This window comes from Rhinoderma darwinii, chromosome 2 (genome assembly GCF_050947455.1).
Source record: "Rhinoderma darwinii isolate aRhiDar2 chromosome 2, aRhiDar2.hap1, whole genome shotgun sequence".
NCBI lineage: Eukaryota > Metazoa > Chordata > Amphibia > Anura > Rhinodermatidae > Rhinoderma > Rhinoderma darwinii.
The window spans coordinates 114,339,235-114,360,868 of NC_134688.1; the positions used below are offsets into that span (position 1 = coordinate 114,339,235).

At 41.1% G+C, this 21,634-nt stretch overlaps 1 protein-coding gene across 3 annotated transcripts in view; it reads right to left on the reverse strand.

The window, feature by feature from the left end:
- Nucleotides 1-21,634, reverse strand: part of KCNH3 (potassium voltage-gated channel subfamily H member 3) — a 97,391-nt gene that overhangs the window by 35,937 nt on the left and 39,820 nt on the right. For all 3 annotated transcript variants that reach the window (XM_075852166.1, XM_075852167.1, XM_075852165.1), the window contains exons 10-12: nucleotides 16,518-16,717; nucleotides 15,031-15,280; nucleotides 7,965-8,182 (exon numbers count right to left, since the gene is read on the reverse strand). In XM_075852166.1, the coding sequence (XP_075708281.1) occupies nucleotides 7,965-8,182; nucleotides 15,031-15,280; nucleotides 16,518-16,717 (668 nt within the window). The remainder of the gene's footprint in view (nucleotides 1-7,964; nucleotides 8,183-15,030; nucleotides 15,281-16,517; nucleotides 16,718-21,634) is intronic.

Here is a 21,634-nt window from a genome sequence, read left to right on the forward strand (position 1 = left end):
AAATGAGACCAACCGGGCCCCATTAGGAACATTGATGTCACTGATTTTATTCAGGAAGTCCGACGTGTCCCTAATGTAAGATCTAGCAGACACGGCGAACTTCCTCAAAATCTTGTCAAGAAAGACTGCAAGAGGGCAGAGCAACGAATCCCTGCCCGAAACAATGGGTCTCCCAGGGGGATTAGTAATACTCTTGTGTATTTTAGGTAGACAGTATAGTATGGGTGTTATTGGATAAAGTGGTGTTAAGTAAGTATACAGATCTCTGTCAATCATATCATTAGCAAAAGCATTGTCAACCAGTACTCTAATACGTTTCTGAATGTCCCTCACAGGGTCAATCGAGATTCTCCTATAGACCTCTATATCATTGAGTTGTCTATAGACTTCATTTAGGTACAGGGTTCGGTCCATAATGACAACCGCACCCCCTTTATCCGCGGGTTTAATAATGAGGTCATCATTACGGACCAATTTATCCAAAGCTACTTTCTCTTTAATGGACAAATTGTGTCGGGTATGCATAGATATACCAGAGCAACATTCCTGTTTAAATTCTGAAACATCTTTAAGCACTGATGCAATAAACGTTTCAACCACCTGCAAACATGCAGGGGGCTGGAAGTTGCTCCTATTGGACAAACCCCAATGTTTGAGGCATAGTTCTATATCTGGCCCTGGATTACTATTCATCACCGGAATAGGCTGTTGGGAAAACCAAGTCTTCATCCTGACTGACCTGAAAAAATTATTCAGGTCAATATCAAGTTGCAGCCAATCCATGTTTTGAATAGGGCAGAACGATAACCCCTTATGCAAAACCGACAATTCATCAACAGATAAAGTATAATCAGAAACATTTACCACTAATTGGTGGTCACAGGAGACCTCTTTTTCACTTGTGCCGTCGATCTTAGCTGTTTGATATTCTTGCTTCTTACATCCCCGCCTGTATTTTCTGCCACCTCTCCTTGTACAAGCTGACTTTGCTCTGGTACGCTGGTTGCTTCCCCTAAAAAATCAACCGTAGGGGAGTCCCTATTTCTTTGAAATCTTCCTTTTGTGTCCTTCCAAATGGGCCTCTTCTGTTGTATTGGTTGTTCCTTCTTCCAGTTGTAGATCTTGCCTGAAGCATAGTCGTCTCTGTCACGAAACCACTTATGTCGTTTTATCTCCTCCTGTTCACGTTGAAACTTTAGTAGAATACCTTGGAATTTCTCCTGATAACCAGAAAGTTCATCACCTTCCATGACCGTCCGTAATTTTTCCTCTAATTCAGCCTTCTTGATTCCACACTTCTCAATCTCCTTCTGAAGAAATTCAATGTTGAGTAGAATTACATCCAAGGCATATTTGTTGGATAAGCCCTCCAGGCTCATGCAGAAATCCACGTTATTTGGGAACAGGTTGGGCTTCAAATGAGATCTTAATCCACGTGGGATGATTTGGTGCCTGTAGTATTCGCCCAAAATAGACAGATGTAGCCGCAGGTTAATATATCTCCTTGACTCAAATTCAAAGCATCGTTTGATGTCAACCTTAGCTGGAATCCCCAGGAAGGTCCCATCTCCCAATGAACCATTCAAAATCCTGTTCACATCCTCTGTGGTGTAGGAAAAAAGGTTGGGTGAAGTATTCAGAGCCCCAGTCGGCTCCATGTTGTAGTATACACGTGCTAAAGCCTCCTCGTCACACAATATATAGAAGATCCAAACATAGGAGCAGCACTGTGTCAATAGCCAGAAACGGTTGGTGCTAGCTTCAAAATATCAAGGAGTGACGAGCTCCTCATGCATATATCCAAGAAAAAGAGACTGGAAGCAGCACTCAGCAAAAAAATGTGAATTACACCTGTTAATTGGGCTGTGGCTCTGTCTATATATGTCAATGTGTGGTTTTCATTCATTGCTTGAATATGCTTCCATGGAGGAAGTGAAACGTTGCTGTGTTGGGTGAATAAATTCACATTTTTTTGCTGAGTGCTGCTTCCAGTCTCTTTTTCTTGGATATATGCATGAGGAGCTCGTCACTCCTTGATATTTTGAAGCTAGCACCAACCGTTTCTGGCTATTGACACAGTGCTGCTCCTATGTTTGGATCTTCTATATATTGTGTGACGAGGAGGCTTTAGCACGTGTATACTACAACATGGAGCCGACTGGGGCTCTGAATACTTCACCCAACCTTTTTTCCTACACCACAGAGGATGTGAACAGGATTTTGAATGGTTCATTGGGAGATGGGACCTTCCTGGGGATTCCAGCTAAGGTTGACATCAAACGATGCTTTGAATTTGAGTCAAGGAGATATATTAACCTGCGGCTACATCTGTCTATTTTGGGCGAATACTACAGGCACCAAATCATCCCACGTGGATTAAGATCTCATTTGAAGCCCAACCTGTTCCCAAATAACGTGGATTTCTGCATGAGCCTGGAGGGCTTATCCAACAAATATGCCTTGGATGTAATTCTACTCAACATTGAATTTCTTCAGAAGGAGATTGAGAAGTGTGGAATCAAGAAGGCTGAATTAGAGGAAAAATTACGGACGGTCATGGAAGGTGATGAACTTTCTGGTTATCAGGAGAAATTCCAAGGTATTCTACTAAAGTTTCAACGTGAACAGGAGGAGATAAAACGACATAAGTGGTTTCGTGACAGAGACGACTATGCTTCAGGCAAGATCTACAACTGGAAGAAGGAACAACCAATACAACAGAAGAGGCCCATTTGGAAGGACACAAAAGGAAGATTTCAAAGAAATAGGGACTCCCCTACGGTTGATTTTTTAGGGGAAGAAACCAGCGTACCAGAGCAAAGTCAGCTTGTACAAGGAGAGGTGGCAGAAAATACAGGCGGGGATGTAAGAAGCAAGAATATCAAACAGCTAAGATCGACGGCACAAGTGAAAAAGAGGTCTCCTGTGACCACCAATTAGTGGTAAATGTTTCTGATTATACTTTATCTGTTGATGAATTGTCGGTTTTGCATAAGGGGTTATCGTTCTGCCCTATTCAAAACATGGATTGGCTGCAACTTGATATTGACCTGAATAATTTTTTCAGGTCAGTCAGGATGAAGACTTGGTTTTCCCAACAGCCTATTCCGGTGATGAATAGTAATCCAGGGCCAGATATAGAACTATGCCTCAAACATTGGGGTTTGTCCAATAGGAGCAACTTCCAGCCCCCTGCATGTTTGCAGGTGGTTGAAACGTTTATTGCATCAGTGCTTAAAGATGTTTCAGAATTTAAACAGGAATGTTGCTCTGGTATATCTATGCATACCCGACACAATTTGTCCATTAAAGAGAAAGTAGCTTTGGATAAATTGGTCCGTAATGATGACCTCATTATTAAACCCGCGGATAAAGGGGGTGCGGTTGTCATTATGGACCGAACCCTGTACCTAAATGAAGTCTATAGACAACTCAATGATATAGAGGTCTATAGGAGAATCTCGATTGACCCTGTGAGGGACATTCAGAAACGTATTAGAGTACTGGTTGACAATGCTTTTGCTAATGATATGATTGACAGAGATCTGTATACTTACTTAACACCACTTTATCCAATAACACCCATACTATACTGTCTACCTAAAATACACAAGAGTATTACTAATCCCCCTGGGAGACCCATTGTTTCGGGCAGGGATTCGTTGCTCTGCCCTCTTGCAGTCTTTCTTGACAAGATTTTGAGGAAGTTCGCCGTGTCTGCTAGATCTTACATTAGGGACACGTCGGACTTCCTGAATAAAATCAGTGACATCAATGTTCCTAATGGGGCCCGGTTGGTCTCATTTGATGTGACTAGTTTATACACCTCTATCACTCATGTGAGGGGTATGAACAGTGTGGACAAAGCACTGAGAAACACTGAGTTCTCCGGTGAATGCAGGGAATTCCTGATGGGTCTCCTTGATATAGTTCTAACCTGTAACTATTTTCTCTTCAACAACGAGTTTTTTATGCAACTCCGTGGTACGGCTATGGGGTCAAATGTGGCCCCTACGTACGCCAACATTGTGATGGCGGACCTAGAGGAGACGTCGATCTATGTATCCCACCACTTTACCTCGGTACTTGGGTGGTGGCGTTACATAGATGACGTCTTCCTTATTTGGACGGGTGACCTGCTTGGTCTCAATGGGTTTTTTGAATATCTCAATGATATTGATTCTGATATTAAATTTACCATGGTAATGTCTGACACTAGTATCCAATTTTTAGACACTAGGGTTTATATTCAGGACTCCAAACTTATGACGGATCTGTATGTCAAGGAAACAGATTGTAATAACCTATTGAGTTTTAATAGTCACCACCCGAGGGGGATGATCAGGTCTCTACCATATAGCCAACTATTGAGGGTTAAACGGATAGTTGATGACCCTACATGCCTGGACCACAAACTGGACATGATGGTGGGTAAATTTCTGGACAGAGGTTACCCGGATAGACTTTTAAAAAAACATATCCAGAGAGTACAACAAACTGATAGGATCCAATTGAGACAGGATAGCAGGAGGGATCGACAGACTGCTGTCAGATTCCCTATGACCTCTACATTCAGTATCTATAGTTCTAATGTTGCAGGCATCATTAGGAGACATTGGAGGATTTTGTCCAATTACTATGATGGAGTGGTAGAATTTCAGTCACCCCCCCTCTTCTCATATAGAAGACCTCGGAACTTGAGGGATAAACTTGTGAAGACAGATGTCTGTGCAGTTAACAGTCGGGCTAGAGGTGGACTACATGATGTGACACGCCATGGGTGTTTCCCTTGTCTGTCGTGTGACAGTTGTGCTATCATGTTAAAGGGTAGTTCTTTCATACATCCCACCACTGGTAGAGCGTACAGAATCACTTCACATTACACATGTCGAAGTGATTTTGTCATTTACATTTTACAATGCCCGTGTAATCTGATTTATGTGGGTGAAACTACAACTGAATGCAGGTTGCGACTGAATAACCATAAATCTAGCATTCGGACGAAGAAAGTTGAACTTCCTGTACCTAGACACTTCGTAGAGTTGGGACATAGCGTGCAACAGCTTAGATTCTGTATTGTTGATAGGGTTCCCCCCCCTTAAACGTGGGGGCAATAGGGAACTGGTCCTCAAACAACGGGAGGTTCAATGGATTCATAAACTTAACTCCCTTCATCCCAATGGTCTTAACATGGATTATCCTTTGAATATATTCAAACGCTGATTGTATGTGTACAGTTAGAATTTTTGGATGTGGTTAAATTTTTGGATGTCTGTCCTTCTCTTTTTAGGGCATTTGTTTGATGTACTTTTGTGGACCCTGGGGTTCTCTTGCCTGATGGTACCATTCATTATTTAGTTGTTACTCTAAAAATTTTTAAATTTTTATATTTTTGATGTATGGAATAGGAGTAATTATATTATAAATTGATTTTAATGTGTTTACTAATTTGATTCTCTTTTGTCTTGTAGATTGAAGACTTTGAGATGTTGAGATTAACACTGAAGGACACTTACCAACTGGTATTAGGAAGGCTACTTTTATATGTTTTGTACTTTATTCTGCCTACGAGAATGTTCAAGAGTTTCAAGAAAGGTCTCTACTGTGTAGAAGATGCTACAGCGCTGACCTGCACGGATGATATATATTGTGTACCAGAATTAATAGGGGGGTAGTTGATAGGGGAATTAGCTCTTTTTTTCTCATAACTTGAAACACGAAGTAACCTAAAATGTATCCGGGATGAGGATCTGACATATTTGCATGTCGAGATTCTTCATATGACGGTATTCCCTTGATTGATTCATGTGGGGGATACCTTGTCTTTTGGGTTTTAATAAAACTTCATTGTGATGTTGTTTACTATCTTTATCTACCTACATTCTTACCACATATTTTGTGAATACTGATGTGATATATATCTCTCCGTGCAGGGTTCTTTTTCAGCCATTGCTGCGCATACATCCCGAGAATGGTATCGCATTACTGGCAAGTTTTCCAGTTTTCACTATGGCGTGGCTAAAGCGTTTTATCGCATTGCGCCTGCGCGGGACTGCGGCCCCTCTATGATGTTGTAATCAGACTGCAATGTACAGGGTCATAGTGCTTTGTTTTGCACGTGTTGGCAGCAGCCAATAGACGGTGTGAGTTGGGGCATGCGCAATATGGCGATTATGGCGCCGGAATTCTTTTTCTTTTTTCTTTTTTCACTGACTTCTCGTGGACAGATGGTCCTTGTTTACCTAGATTGGTGAGTGCCAGCTTCTGTGTATCATACTGTGATTGTTGATTAATCTGTAATTAATATGTTTTCACTATTATATGCACATACATGTCACTTAATACAGTTGTGATTATCTACATTTAAATGTCAGTGATTGACTCATATGTTTCTGCACTATACTTTTTGCTACACTTTTATAATATATCGTATTTTTTGATACATTGTATAACTACTACGATTCATTACACCTGTTAATTGGGCTGTGGCTCTGTCTATATATGTCAATGTGTGGTTTTCATTCATTGCTTGAAAATGCTTCCATGGAGGAAGTGAAACGTTGCTGTGTTGGGTGAATAAATTCACATTTTTTTGCTGAGTGCTGCTTCCAGTCTCTTTTTCTTGGATATATATATATATATATATATAGTTAACTTTTCATAATTGTAAAGAAAAAATAAAACTTTTTGTCCAATATATTTTATGCAGCTGTATGGTCTGATTGTTAATAACAGTTAACTGCTGCCAGAAACCTATCAATGTTAATAATGGACAATGATATTGGATAAATATCACCAATGTTTGATTTATAATGATATACTTGAGTTTTCTGTTAATACCTCAATTATAATCAGACCGGTAGTCATGACATAGGTCTATTTCTTGGTACTAGGGCTGGGTGAGCATGTAGCTAGCAGATAAGATCTCTGTAGGCAGAGATCAAGTCCTCACGCAGCCGTAATCGTTTTAAGAGCCAGAGACTAATTATTGGCACAAGCACCGCAAATCCAAAGCGATCCTGCAAGACTGAGTTCTTGCGCATGCGCACTTGACACTAATTCGCAGTCACTAAGTGTCCATACAGGCGTAGTGGACACAAATCGGCACTTAGATTAGAGGGATACTGATAAAAAAAAGAGCATGCACCGCAATGGCCTGGTGATTTGTGGAATGTGAGGCAGAATATTGGCTGTTAGATCTATTAGTCATACTGAATAGGAGACGTGACATTAAACGGATGTCTTGATTGGCTTACAACAGGGAAACCCTTTATTACACAAATACAAGGTTATTTAAAACCACAATTTCTGCCTTTCATGCTTATATAACCCTATTTATCCCTGGGGATACCAGTTCTCTGCAAAACATCAAAACATGTTGAGGAGGCTCTGACTTTGTTTTTAAATACAATCTATGATCCTGTGTGTATATTGGGCTGTGATCTGTAGACACAGCCCTAGCATCTAACCATTGTACTAAAGTACTGCTTAATTGCAGACTGCGACATGACCTATATATACATATACAAAAAGGCAGAATCAGGATTGGGTTTTCAACCTTTATATTTTTGAGTCCAAGTACCTCCAAATAAAAAATGCTATTATAGTTTAGATTTATTTTTAGTTGTTAATTATTTTACTGCCAGTAGTGCGGTAAATGGGTATTTTGTTCCTTTGCTGGCACTATATATAATGCTTTCTTGGTCCCCCGCCAGGGAATGGCCCCCAGGGATTTGTTAGTAATACAGTAAAAAAGATCAACTGTGTCCTGGAAAACCTAAATTCCTTTTCTTGAAATACGCCCAAAAATTTTTAAATGACTAATTTCCGGTGTGTCCAAGTTCTACACTGATTTTACGAACATTTTAAGAATATTTGCTCAAAAATACTCCTTGTGTCATAACAAGTTCACTTTAATAGAAATTACAATCAATTTGTTTGTTATGCTGTCTGGTGTCACTTACCTCAGGCTCACATCTGCTGCTTCCCAAGTTGTAACTGAGCTGGTGTGTGATCTGACTTGTGAATTTATATGCATATTCTGGGTAGAGTGATAGCGTGTCACGCAGTCCCTTCAGACTGATCCCCTGAAGGTCACAATATGTCAAGCCTTTGACGTCCGCATTTGCTTTAATAACTGTGTCCTCAAAAGAGACCTCACAGCCAATTAAGTCACCTTTGCCTAAAATTAAAGATACACTGAATAAATAAACTATCATTAAAAAAAAACACTTACCACTAGAATATATGACAACTGACTTAATATGTAACACACATTTTTTAACATTATAGCAGAAACATTTCATTAAGTCCAGATGAAATGGTTCTGTAGTGTATCAGCTAAATCACAACATATAAGACATGCGCTCACATTCAGTAGCGCGTTGTAAGTCCCCACTCTGGAACATTTTTAATCCCTCCCACATTAAAAAAAAGTGGAAAGGAAGTTGACCCCATGTTAAAATTCTTGGGTTTCTTGTGCTTCTTTGGGAAAACATTGAGGTTTTGATAATGCCGCTATCTTACAGCGACTCATGGGTGACTAAATGTTGCTGTGGAGCCCTAGCCTTAAAGTGGCCCTATATTGTGCTCTGCACAGCGGCAGCACACGGAACCCAAACCAGAACCACCCCTGTATGCAGACCGCTCGGTATTTGAACCTTTGTCTGCAGTGATGAGCAACAAAACCAGTAGGCCTATGAGCACCAAAACTAGACCTCCATGTACTGGAAAAAGCTTGCCTGGTCTGGAGTCATGCAGTTTTTCTTAAATTCCGTCCCAAGGAACCTGAACAGGTTATGTTTTAAAGATTCCCCACAGAGAGAAGACTCGTGCTGTCAGGGATCATTACTATGTATATTGTTTGAAAAATATTATCCTCACACACATGTATATACATTTCAGTTCTTTGTGTAATATACTGATATATATGACAAGTTCTTTGTTCATGTCGGACACACTTATGGAAGACACCGCCCCTGGAATGCAAGAGGAGTGTACAGAAGAATTTGCAACTGAGAAGCCGGTGGGGGGCTTGGGCACTCCCACATCTCTAGGGAGGGGGCATGTGTCTTTTTCCTGTGTTTCTTTGTTCTGAATAAAGTTAGTTCACTTCCTGCTTGACTGAGGGAAAGATGTCTACCAACATTTGTCTGTGTGGTGTACTTCTTTCCAGGCATGCCTTTAGCTTTCAATTTACAAAGGTGGTTATTCGGTGTGAAATAACAGGGGACGGAAGCCACCCTGAAATACGGACCTGACATTTTTGGCACCCGAACGGGGACCTCACTCAAGGAAATATCAAAATCCGGACAACCGACAATCGCAGGGTGAAACAGAGGACCCAAAGTTGCCCACTGAAAGAGTCTGATCATCTCCATACTAAGGACGGTAAGTCAGTTGATTTTATAAATCTTCGACTTATCTGTGTTTGTGGACAGTCTTGTGGCGATCTGTAGAACCCTTTTGTTGATTTCCTGGATTATCTCAGGCGACAGAGGCGATATTTTCCGCTGTGAGGTCGCAAACCTGTGAGACCTTAGTCGCGCCTGACTAACCATCCTCTGGGTAATTAGGGACTAGATAAAAAATATAACAGACCGGAGAGCTGTAGACTGCGGAATTTTAATATTTCCAGCAAGGCCGGAGAGTCTAGATAAAGATTGTTATATCCTAGCGAGATGTAATAATAAATACATTGCAGACTAGGAATTGTAATATTTCGGCGGACCGGAGAGCTGTAGACTGAGAAATTGTAATATTTCCGGCGAGGCCTGGGAGTCGTTGACCGAAAATTGTTATATAAATTACGTGTATAATATAGACTGTTAGGCATATGATTTAGTGAAGTGAAGAGAAGGGAAGCAGTATGTGAGTAAAATGAATAAATTGATGGAAGTGTGTGGAATCCATAGAGGAGGGCGTCTGCAAGCCAGAGATTGGGCAAAAGGTATTCTGGAGAACAAAGGGAAGTTGGAAGGTAGTAAGTTGATGGAAAGTGCTTTAGAGGGATTTGCAGAAGAGGAAGTTAGGAATAAGAAAGGTATTATATTATGTTATATGTAATAGAAAACAAAAGAACAGCCCCCACCTTATAATGGCTCTGTAAGGAGCAGCCCCCACCTTATAATGGCGTCTGTACCTCATGTCGAGTGTGTTGTTTCCAATGGGAGAGGCTGCCCCCCGCCCCTGATGTGGCCACGCCCGGCCCAACCAAATCAGTATGAAATAATTGCCTTGTTAAATTTGTCATTGGTAACACATGCTGCAGTGTCTTTTCTATTTTAGGTTCCATTCTAGTGTGCGGGTCGCTGTTCTCTGATGAAACAACACGTGATCATTATATAGGGACGGTGGCCGACAGATTGGACTGTTACAGATTATGTGTTTGATGATTTGAACGTAGATAATTCCTATACAATGGTGTGATGAATGATTGCAGATACGTATGTTTTTTTGCCGGCATTGAAAGGGTTAAGATTGTGAGACTAGAAGCTGTGAGGAATGAGTGTGTGACCCCCCCCCCCCTGTGGTATGCTGTGTTTGGGAGGAGGAGGGGGGGCTGACTGGGTGCAGTCTGCAGACAAAGGATTACAATATGCACTGCTTTTAGATATATATATATATATATATATCAGTAATGTCTACAAACCTAAATAAATTTCTTATCTTTGCGCATGCGCTGTTGTTTATAAAAGTTACGATATTTATGTGTTATGATGTGATCAGATTTCATGTGTTTTGATGTTAATTCAGATGTATTAAACTATAGATACTGTGAGACACGGGGTTTTGAAAATGTATGTGCCCCCCACCGTTCCCTATTTTTATATACAGTTTATAGGTTTGCAGTAATTAATATTATCAGATATAATAATTTCTGTTTTATTGAATAACTAACTACAATTGTTTTGTTTTTGATTTCACACATGAGTTATGTCATTGTAAAGATCAATTGTATTTGTCAGGAAAAAGTCATTTTTGTTTCAGGCTGTTGTACATTACAGTGGGTTAAACTAGTGCCCGACTTTGTTATGTTGAGATGTAGTTTTGAACTCTGCTACATTACTTTCGCAGAGTCCACAAAGGGGGGAACGGTGAAGGAACTGATCAGGTACAATTTTGGTTTGTTTTGAATAATGAATTTGGTTTCAGGAGATCTACAAAATGTTTATGAGACCCCAATGAGTAATCCAGATTAAATGTGTATGAGAGTAACCTAAATTTTGAGGTTTTTCTGTGTAGATGGTTCCAGATCTTTCCAGAACAATAAATATGGCACTGGGTATGCTGTGCTGTAGTCTCCACCCAATATGAGGTATTATGTAAAAGACCATGCCCCTCCAGCAAATTTACACAGGAGGCGAGGTGACGTCACCCACACGAGTCTTTATAGATTTAGGTGGGGGAGAAGGCAAAGAAAAAAATTGTCTGAACATTGTTAATTTGATGTAAAGTTTTTAGGAATTTTTTTATTTTTATTTGTTTTTGTATTAATCAAGTATTTACAGAACCTGATAAAAGTGAAATTCTCAAAGTGTTCTGGATTATCAGATGAGTGTGGAGACGTGTATAATATTTGGTTTTATTTTAGAGAATGAAGACGCCACCCCTTTGAGATGTTCTATCTATATGTGACATGGGCTTTTAATGTAAATTTGTAATAAAGAGATATTTTATTATACAGTATGTACAAGCCGGGATACGAGGCACCAGGTAAATTATCCAGAAACCACTCTCACCTTCTTGTTCATCTCAAGGAGCAGAGCTGGAGGTGCTCGCTGAGGCTGTAACCTGGCAGAAGGTAAGACGGCCGACATTTACACTGACTCTAGGTACGCTTTTGGCATCGCCCACAATTATGGGCCCATTGGTAGTAGGAACTTTATTGGATCATCGGGTAAGCCAAGTGAGAGAGCAAGAGAAGACAGAACTGACAACAAGGGTATGTGCAGCCAGGTGTCAGTAAATTGGCTTGTCCCTGGATACAATAATGCCACCACTAGGTTTGTAGCAGCCGGCATGATGTGCGCACGGCATGACATAGGTAAAACAGCAAAGGTACCTGTGAAAAGTGCAGCCCGGCCAGATTATCCGTCCCAGAGACTGCAGAACATACAACTACCCGAGGTAGAAGTGTATGACAATGTGCTCGTATATGTGTAGACCTGTTCTCAGGGGGGCCTGAAGCCCGGCCGGTATCTTCCCCACTGCAGACGTTGTGTGTAAGTGACAGGGGAACAGTGTTATCCCAAAGTTAGTTTGTTTAATAACTGTATTTAAGAAGTGTTGTGGGAATATTAAATACTGAGGTTAAGTTTTATGTAAAGTTCTGACTAGCCTCAGCATTGGACTGTTGGATGTGTCAGATAAAAGGTACAGAAGCGGAATATTCCCATTCGAAAACATTTTTATTTGTTTATTTTTGTTGTTGTTGTGAAAGGGAAATTTTAGAGCAGAGAATTCTGTGCAGTGTATATGTGTATATATAGATATATATAAAGAAGAAGAATCAGTTTGTAGGTATCAGTTTTAGTTACCGACCAGTGTGAACGTTTAACATAAATCTGTCATTGTTAATGTTTTTTTCGAGTTAATTATCTGATTAAGAGCAATTACTGATTAGGCTAGGAAAAGCTTGTTCTCCACAGGAAGAGTCCAACTGGGAGCGGAAGGCGTGAGAACCAGATTCTAACAGAATGTGGACGGATAAAGGAAGGTAAACCGGTAGCGCCCAATGCATTCTTGATAGTACTTGTATTGATGGTGTATGACCTCACATATGCCCCAAGACTGCAAGGATCGACATGGTAAGAGCTACTTGGTATGTCCCAGGCTTTACAGCTGTTGCTGGTAAATTCTGTTAGAGCTGTTTGATTTGCCTACAGAACAGTCCTGGCAGACCGGTGCCAACCTTATCATACCCGCCTCCCACGAAGAGAACCGACCTTGAGAGGCCTTCCCAGGTAGAACGAACCAGATTAGAGTAAGAAAAAAATTGGTTTGAGACACTTGTCAGATAAACATGTGGAATCTGTGTATATTTCTGTGAGGTGGAGATGTTCTAGGCAATCAGCTGAGATCAAGGTACAAATCCTGCTGAAAAAGTATCACCAAGTGCAAATGAAATCTACCCAGTAATCACACATATTCTAGGTGCCCTGTCCATTGTAACAGAGAAGTTTTTTTTCCTTATATAAAGGTGTTTGATGTCGTTTAAGGGCCTGACATTATTGTATGTACTTAGAACAACGTTTATAATATATGCGGATGATGTTATCACCAGATTAGTATTTATTTTAACAATTGACAAGAGTTGGGGGTCCCCAGCAAGTGCCAGTAAACATGAACTAAAAGACTTTTAACATGATGAACTCCATCACTGAGATGCGGCAGGCGCAGCCTGAGCCAGTATAACGCGTTTATCATGAACTGACGGCAGTGTCACAATTCGAAGCAGCCGCCCAGACAAGTAACTTGCCAGAGGAAGAGTACAGATGCAGAGGGTTTGTGGTAGTCACAATACAACTCCACTAATCCGCCTACGTGGGATCTCACCCCAGGCTCACAGCATGAGGTGTTATGTACAGCACGGTGACGTAAACTGAAGGAGACGCTGTCTGACAGATGAGAAGGACCAAACCAAGTCCTGATGACATCAGCGAAGATCAAAGTAAAGGCCAAAGACCTGAGTGAATCCGTCAGCAGTATCAAGTGTTTTGATAAGTAAGTGGCTAGGAGGGGGTAATAATAACTCCCCCACTGGACACCAACGTAGTCTGACTCCACAATTGTGTGGGTTACCCTGAGGGCGACAGTCAGTGAAGAGCAGAAGACAGGAGATGAAGGGGATGATGATGTACAGGACTGGCAATGAACTGATGGGACCCGAAACCCTGAGGGTGATAGCATGAGATTGGTGATAGCATTATGTTATTAGTTGAGGCCCTATTGTTTATAATGTCTGAGGTTTATAATTATAATGTGTGTAAATATGCCATGGTGCTGCAAATTACAATCTGAGGAGTTTTATGTGAAGGTGTGAGGTGAAGGTCACTGTGCTGCCCATGACCTGTCATATCTGCAGGGGTAGAAGTCCCATTAGGACAGTAAGTGACAGTGCGACAATTATTACCATTAATAAAAATTTAGACTGGATTAATTATATATATATATATATATTACAACCAGCAGCGGCTTGTAGATTATATCAAGACAACCATCCTGTATCCTGGGGAGAATAGGGAAAGTTAGGACCACTCCGACACCTTGGAAGTCCAGGTACAAAGGGGGGTTACTCATCAGGAATAGCTCGTCTCAAGCTGGTGAAGAAATCCAAAACCCCTACCCGCTTGGTTCGAGTGGTCAGTGGTAGGTTGCTAGGCAAGACTCAGGGATAGAGTAATAATATTTTTAGGGGGGACTGTCAGGGATCATTACTATGCATATTGTTTGAAAAATATTATCCTCACACATATGTATATACATTTCAGTTCTTTGTGTAATATACTGATATATATATATATATATATATATATATATAACAAGTTCTTTGTTCATGTCGGACACCCCTATGGAAGACACCGCCCCTGGAATGCAAGAGGAGTGTACAGAAGAATTTGCAGCTGAGAAGCCGGTGGGGGGCTTGGGCACTCCCACATCTCTAGGGAGGGGGCATGTGTCTTTTTCCTGTGTTTCTTTGTTCTGAATAAAGTTAGTTCCCTTCCTGCTTGACTGAGGGAAAGATGTCTACCAACATTTGTCTGTGTGGTGTACTTCTTTCCAGGCATGCCTTCAGCTTTCAATTTACAAAGGTGGTTATTCGGTGTGAAATAACAGGGGACGGAAGCCACCCTGAAATACGGACCTGACAGTGCCAGTTACTGACTAAATGAATTACTGTATATCACCTGTGCAATATAAAAAAACAAAACATTACCTGTTGGGTTTTCTTGAGGACTGGAATTCAGAAACACTTGTCTAACAATCCTGCATGAATGTAATAAGGATATTATGGAAGTCACTACCCACCCAGTATCGCCAACACAACTCCATCCTTAAGGACTTCCATGGATCCTGAGCACACACAGTACAAGGCTTCCAGAGCATCCCCCTGCCGGATAAGATACTCGCCAGGAGTGCAGAAAGAAGGCCTAATATTAAGTGACAGAGAGCGCAGGCAGCCCCGGCTTGCAAGAGAAAACAGTGGCATTTGGAGAAGTTCCTTGTTGAGGTGCATGGCGATATCCGCTCGTAGTTCATCTGGAAGACTGCGCAGGAGCTGTAAAACATAAAAAGAAGGGCTTTTTAAGGGCCAAAGTATACAACTGGACGATGCTTGGCTGTGTGGAAAGTATTTGCAGGTAAGACTGTGATGTGACCAAAAATCATGCCACACCTCGAATGGCAACCAATATGTGTGTCCTGACCTTAAATCTTACTTCTCAATCTACAGTAATGTGTACCTCCTTCAATGTAATAAGCACCCACAAAGACGTTACATTAGCGAAAAAAGACAAAAATAACAAGAAGAAATGCACCTGCACAGACACACGATAAAAAAATAAGGAACAAAGAAAATTATTGTGAACCTATGGGACATGACTACTCACAGCAAGACCACTATGTTAAAGACCTTAAAGGGTGATTTGCCTTAGACAACTTCTTTGCATATCCTGTGTTAAGGCATATGTGGAACCGCCATGTCCCAGGCACAACACTCACTGGCAGCTGGGTAAGGGATATTGTTCTCAAACTCTCAAGAGGAACAATATGATATTACTGTATACACCGCGTTCCAAATTATTATGCAAATGTTATTTTTCGCTGATTTTCCTAAATAGTCGATGCAAATGACAGTCAGTATAATCTTCAAGCCATCAACCGTTGGAGTATAATGCGAATTTTATTGCACAAATCTCCTAATGATGACTGATTTTTTTTTAGAAGTAAAAAACTCTAAATGCACTGTTTCAAATTATTATCCAATGTTTTCATTCCTTGTCCAAGGTATTGCACTATTTCACGCTTTTCAGCAGCAGAGAGATCGTTTTTCTTTCCCATATTGCTTGAAACCTGTGGCCTGCTTAATAATGTGGAACGTCCTTCTTAAGTCTTTTCCTTTGATTGGGCACACCTGGCAAACTAATTATCACAGGTGTCTGAGATTGATTACAATGATCCAAAGAGCCCTAAGACACAATACCATCCATGAGTTTAATTGAAAAACGAATAATTAAATGTTTATGACACTTAAATCCAATGTGCATAATAATTTGGAACACGGTGTATACATATGAGAATATTACACGCACACAGCCAAAGTCAATATCAGGACTCAGAGCTGTCAGCTGAACCACTGTCCATCCAACAGCTACCTTGCTGAAGTTCGGGGAAGAGAGGCACATTTTGAAACTCCTGCCTTGGGCACCAAGCAAGCGTGTCCTGTTCCTGTGTTTATTATCATATTGTCCAAATTACCCACAATTGCATTTCTTGTTTAGTAATATAGCTCTTACCCCATTAGTATCAATACCATTGTTCACTGCCCATGTTGTCTGGACATACTCTAACATGCGTTGTTTCAGAGGCTTGGGGATCCCATGAATGCGGATGTAATCTCGTAGATCCCGTGTACGGCTGTGATACAGGAATCTCCTCGCATAGAGACGCTGGATAATTGCTGTGACATTTCCAAACACCAGTGCATGCATCAGGGCTGGCGAGAAAGAAGTGAAGAGAAAACATTGATTCATCATTAAAGGGCAACCATGCAATAATAAGGTAAGTAATGAAAGCAGATCTGATTGGACTATATTTTTCTATTATAATTTATGTACATAGCACCAACATACACATGATGATTTAATAAATTGATATGAGGGTACCGTATTTTTCGGACTATAAGACGCACCTGACTATAAGACTCACCCAGGTTTTAGACAACAGAAAATAGGAAAACATTGCATATTTTACTACTTTTACAAAGCAAAAACTATTTGTTAAAAATTTTTATTTGTTCTGTTTCACCATATTCTGAGAGACATTTTTTGGTACATACGATTTTTTTTATCACTTTTTATTTCATTCCTTTTTTTAAATTTTTACATTGTACTTGGGGAAAAATGTCAAAAGGTTTTTTTTTACCTTTCAATATTTTTTTACACTCCTGAAAATTTATTATTATTTATTATATTTTTTTGACACATTTTATTAGTTCCCCTAGGGGACTTGAACCAGCGATCATTAGATCGCTAGTACAGTACACTGAAATACATGAATGAATTACGGAAACAGCGTAACTCGCTGAGCTACGCTGTTTCCGTAACTCCCATAGTAGTGAATGGCAGTTACAGAAGCAGCGTAGCATGCTATGCTGTTTCCATAACTACTATTCAGTTCTACGCTGTTTCCGTAACTCGATCATCCACGCTGTTTTCGGAGCTACCGAGTTCCAGAAACAGCATAGCTCGCGGTGTTACGTTGTTAACGTAACTCTCATTCACTTCTATGGGAGTTACGGAAACAGCGTAGCTCATCGAGCACTCGGCTGTTTCCATAACTCCCGACCACTTAACCAGGAAGTGGCCGGGAAACAGCGGAGCGAGTAAGCTAGAACGGGGTTTATGGGGCCCCATTCTAGAGATAGGCCACGGCATTTAACTAGTAAAACGGCCAGGAACAGCGCCATTGCTGTTCCTGTTCGTTAGAGCAGCGTGTCAGCTGTAAAACACAGCGGAAACCTGCAGTGTATGGAGCGGGCTCAGCGCATGAGCCCGCACCAAACATCATCCCCTCCCCGCTCCATGATGTGCTGGCACATCATGGGCCGGGAAGGGGTTAAGTAAGAAGCGGTCAGGGGGCCCGGGTCCATTGACTGCCGACTATAAGACGCAGGGACTATTTAGCAAGATTTAGGCCTTATGAACACGACCGTAGTGGTGTGCATGCCCGTGATTTTCCGCTCGGACGGCAGCGGAGTGTCAGCCGCGGGCCGGCCGCAAGTCACGTGCATTCATCTGTATGAGCCTGGACCGCAAAACAGGGCCGTAATAAGACGTCCTATCTTTTTTGGAAACCACGGTCGTGTGCATGGGATCATAGAAATGAATGGGACTGCAATTCACCCGCAGATTTGCGTGTAAATTGCGGCCGCAAAAACACGTTCGTCTGCATGTGGCCTTATTCTTGCTAAAATCTGCATCTTATAGTCCGAAAAATACGGTATATGTTTGACCCATGGAAGAACACTGAAATGCTAAGAAGAAACCCAGTCAAACTTGAGAATAACATACAAACTTCATGAAGATGATAATCATTACAGTTTTGGACACCATATTATTACGCACATAAACGCACATTTTACTGTACAAACTACCATAGGCTGAATAGGCTCCTCCAAGAGAATTCTATAAAGACAAGGTTATTAGGTTAATTGGCTTACTGTGAAATTGACTCTAGTGTTGCTTTAGATGGAGAAATTCTATTTTGAGCCAGAGGACAGAGACAGATGTTGCTGCATTTTCTGTATAGTGCTGTAGAATACAGTATGTTAGGCTCACTTCACACCACGTCTGTAGTGCACATCCAGAATATATACCGGATAAACCTCCGTCTGTATATACTGATATGTCCAGAGACCGTAATAGCCCATTGCATATGTTTGGCTAGTGTACGTCAGGATGCTGCGGTCTCAACTGTATTGAAAGCGCAGTCGACTAAACTTTTCAATACAACTACATACAAATAAATAAATACATATACCATTACCACCCAGTATACATTATATATTTTTTAATGGGGTCAATGGCAGATAGTTGCATAAATCCAGGGCATACTTGCATTTAATGAAGGGGGTGGTCCAGGATTACAAAAAAATGTCTGCTGTGTCCATGTCTTGTATTGTGGCTCAGCCTTATTAAAATGAATGAGGCTGAGCTAAAACAACACATTTAGCCCATGGACAATTCTGGCACAAAAAAAAATACCCTTTTTTCTAATCTTAATCTAACAAGAAATAACATACTTGTTCTTTTTTTTAAATGTTTAAGCTGTTTATTTTTGTTTTATTTTTTTTACCCTGTTGGCCATTCCTCCCCACCGTTTCGGACCAGCGGAACAGTCCCGGATTCTGGACAGTGTCCCGCTGTCCCAGGCAGCAGGTGGCATGTTCTGATTTCTACTGTATCTGCATCCTCAGGGCACAGATAAAGTTGAATCCAATGTCCCAGCTCCCTGCCCCACCCATCACTGTGTAACTCTGACTGTGAACGGGCGCGATGCAGTGACGTCATTGCGCCGGTCTGTGCCGAGCCACTTAGAGCACAGACCAGAGGAGCAGAGGGATCTCCTCCGCTCATCGTGGGTACAGGGTTAGGTGAGTATTTATTTATAATTTTATCTCAGGCACTATGGGGGCATTATACTTTATGGGGCAGCTATGGGGCATAATACTGTATAAAGGGTAGCTATAAGGGCATTATACTATAGGCCAGCATCTAAGGGGGCATTATACTGTATGGGGGCAATATACCATATGGGGGCAGCTCTGGGGGCATTATACTGTATGGGGCAGCTATAGGCGCTTTATACTGTATGGTGGCAGCTATGGGGCATATACTGTGTGTGGGCAGCTATGTGGGGAGGCACCATGGGAGCATGATATTGTGTGGGCTCAACTGGGTGTGTATGTGCGGGGATTGGGCGAGGTTAGAGGCGTGGCTTAAGAACAAAATTTGCCGCACCGTGTTTTACTTGATTAGTAACTAAACAAAAAAATTTTTACAATTAAAACTTAATTCAATTCCGCGCCGTACATTTGTGACCCTGGTTGGATGTACTTCCCACACATAGCTGTACATTTACAGCGCGGGGATGGCATGGGCTCAGGAGCTGTTCCCACGCCATCAGCAGTGGGTGCTAGCTGTCAAATACAGCTGACACCTTGCTGGAATGGCCTGCATAGCGACCATAACACCTTATTGGTTTTACAGAGGAAGGGGGCTCCCTCTGTAAGCCCATGGCCTGAAATAAATGTATTCAGTATAAACTACAGTGGGTATAAAAAGTCTACACACCCCTGTTAAAATGCCAGGCTTTTGTCATGTCAAAAAATCAGTACACGATGAATAATTTCAGAACTTTTTCCACCTTTAATGTGACCCATAATCTGTACAACTCTATTGAAAAACAAACTGAAATCATTTAGAGGGGAAAATAAAAGTAACAAAACTACAATAATGTGGTTGCATATGTGTGAACACCCTCTTTTAATTGGGGATGTGGTTTTGTTCAGAATTGGCCAATCACATTTAAACTCATGTTAAATAGTAGTCAGTACACAGCTGCCATTATTTCAAGTGATTCTGATTAACCCCATATAAAGTTCAGCTGTTCCAGTAGAATTTTCCTGACATTTTCTTTGTTGAATGTGACAGCAAAAGCCATGATCCATAAAGAGCTTACAACACATCTGATTGTTGAAAGGCATCAGTCAGAAGAAGGGTATCAAAGAATTTCCAAGGCATTAGATATACCATGGAACACAGTGAAGACGGTCATCAAGAAGTGGATTGCATTTGTCACAACAGCGACGTTACCAAGAACTGGACGTCCCTCAAAACTTGATGAAAAGACAAGACGAAAATTTGTCCAGGAGGCTACCAAGAGGCCTACAGCAACATTAAAGGAGCTCTAGGACTTTCTGGCAGGTACTGGTTGTGTAGTGCATGTGACAACAATCTCCCGTGTTCTTCATATGTCTCGGCTGTGTGGTAGGGTAGCAAGACAGAAGCCTTTTCTAACAAAGAAAAAGGCGGAAAAAGTTCTGAAATTATTAATCTTGAACTGATTTTGTAACATCATAAAAACCCGGCATTTTAACAGAGGTGTATGGACTTTTTATATCCACTGTATATGTATCCTGAAATGATGGCAAAAAAATACAACTCATCCTGCAAAAAACAAGCAAACCATACGGTTAAATCAAGTGAAAAATAAAAAAGTTATGATTTTTGAAATGCGACGAATAAATAAAAATTAAACAAAAAGTGGTTATCGAAAAGGGAAGTCCTACATATTGGGGGCTGGAGAAGTGAAGGTTTTGTCCCATGAGGCATAAGCAAAATGTTCCTCAGGTAGGTAGGTGTGAGCGGCATGTAGCAAATGAAGTGGGATAGAAAGGCAAAAATGTTTATCTGGCAATATGTTAGCAATTATATCCCTAGGATGTTGCTATTATGGGTGAATTCTCTTCCCAGTGTATAGGCTCTTTCGATAGGTGGGAGCAGATGGTCAGAAGTGAGATGCAGGGCTTTTATCAAATCAACTACTAGGAAGGTAACCAGATCTTCATCTTTAATTTTCCCTATGAAACAGAAATTATTTCTCCTGCTCCTATTTTCAAGTTCTTCTAGTTCATCTAACAGTCGCTGGGCCTGGTCAGTTTGTTGGTTGATGGTCGACTGCATAATTGTGACTTGAGTCTTTACAGTTACCCAGGCAAGTTTCCATCTTCCCTATTTGCTGAGTGTTAGGGACCTCTTACACGGCCCAACATGTAAGAGACAGCGCTTTGATCGGCGCTCGTTTCCTCCTGTTTTACTAGGAGCTATGTTCGGGGACAAGGGATCGTTAC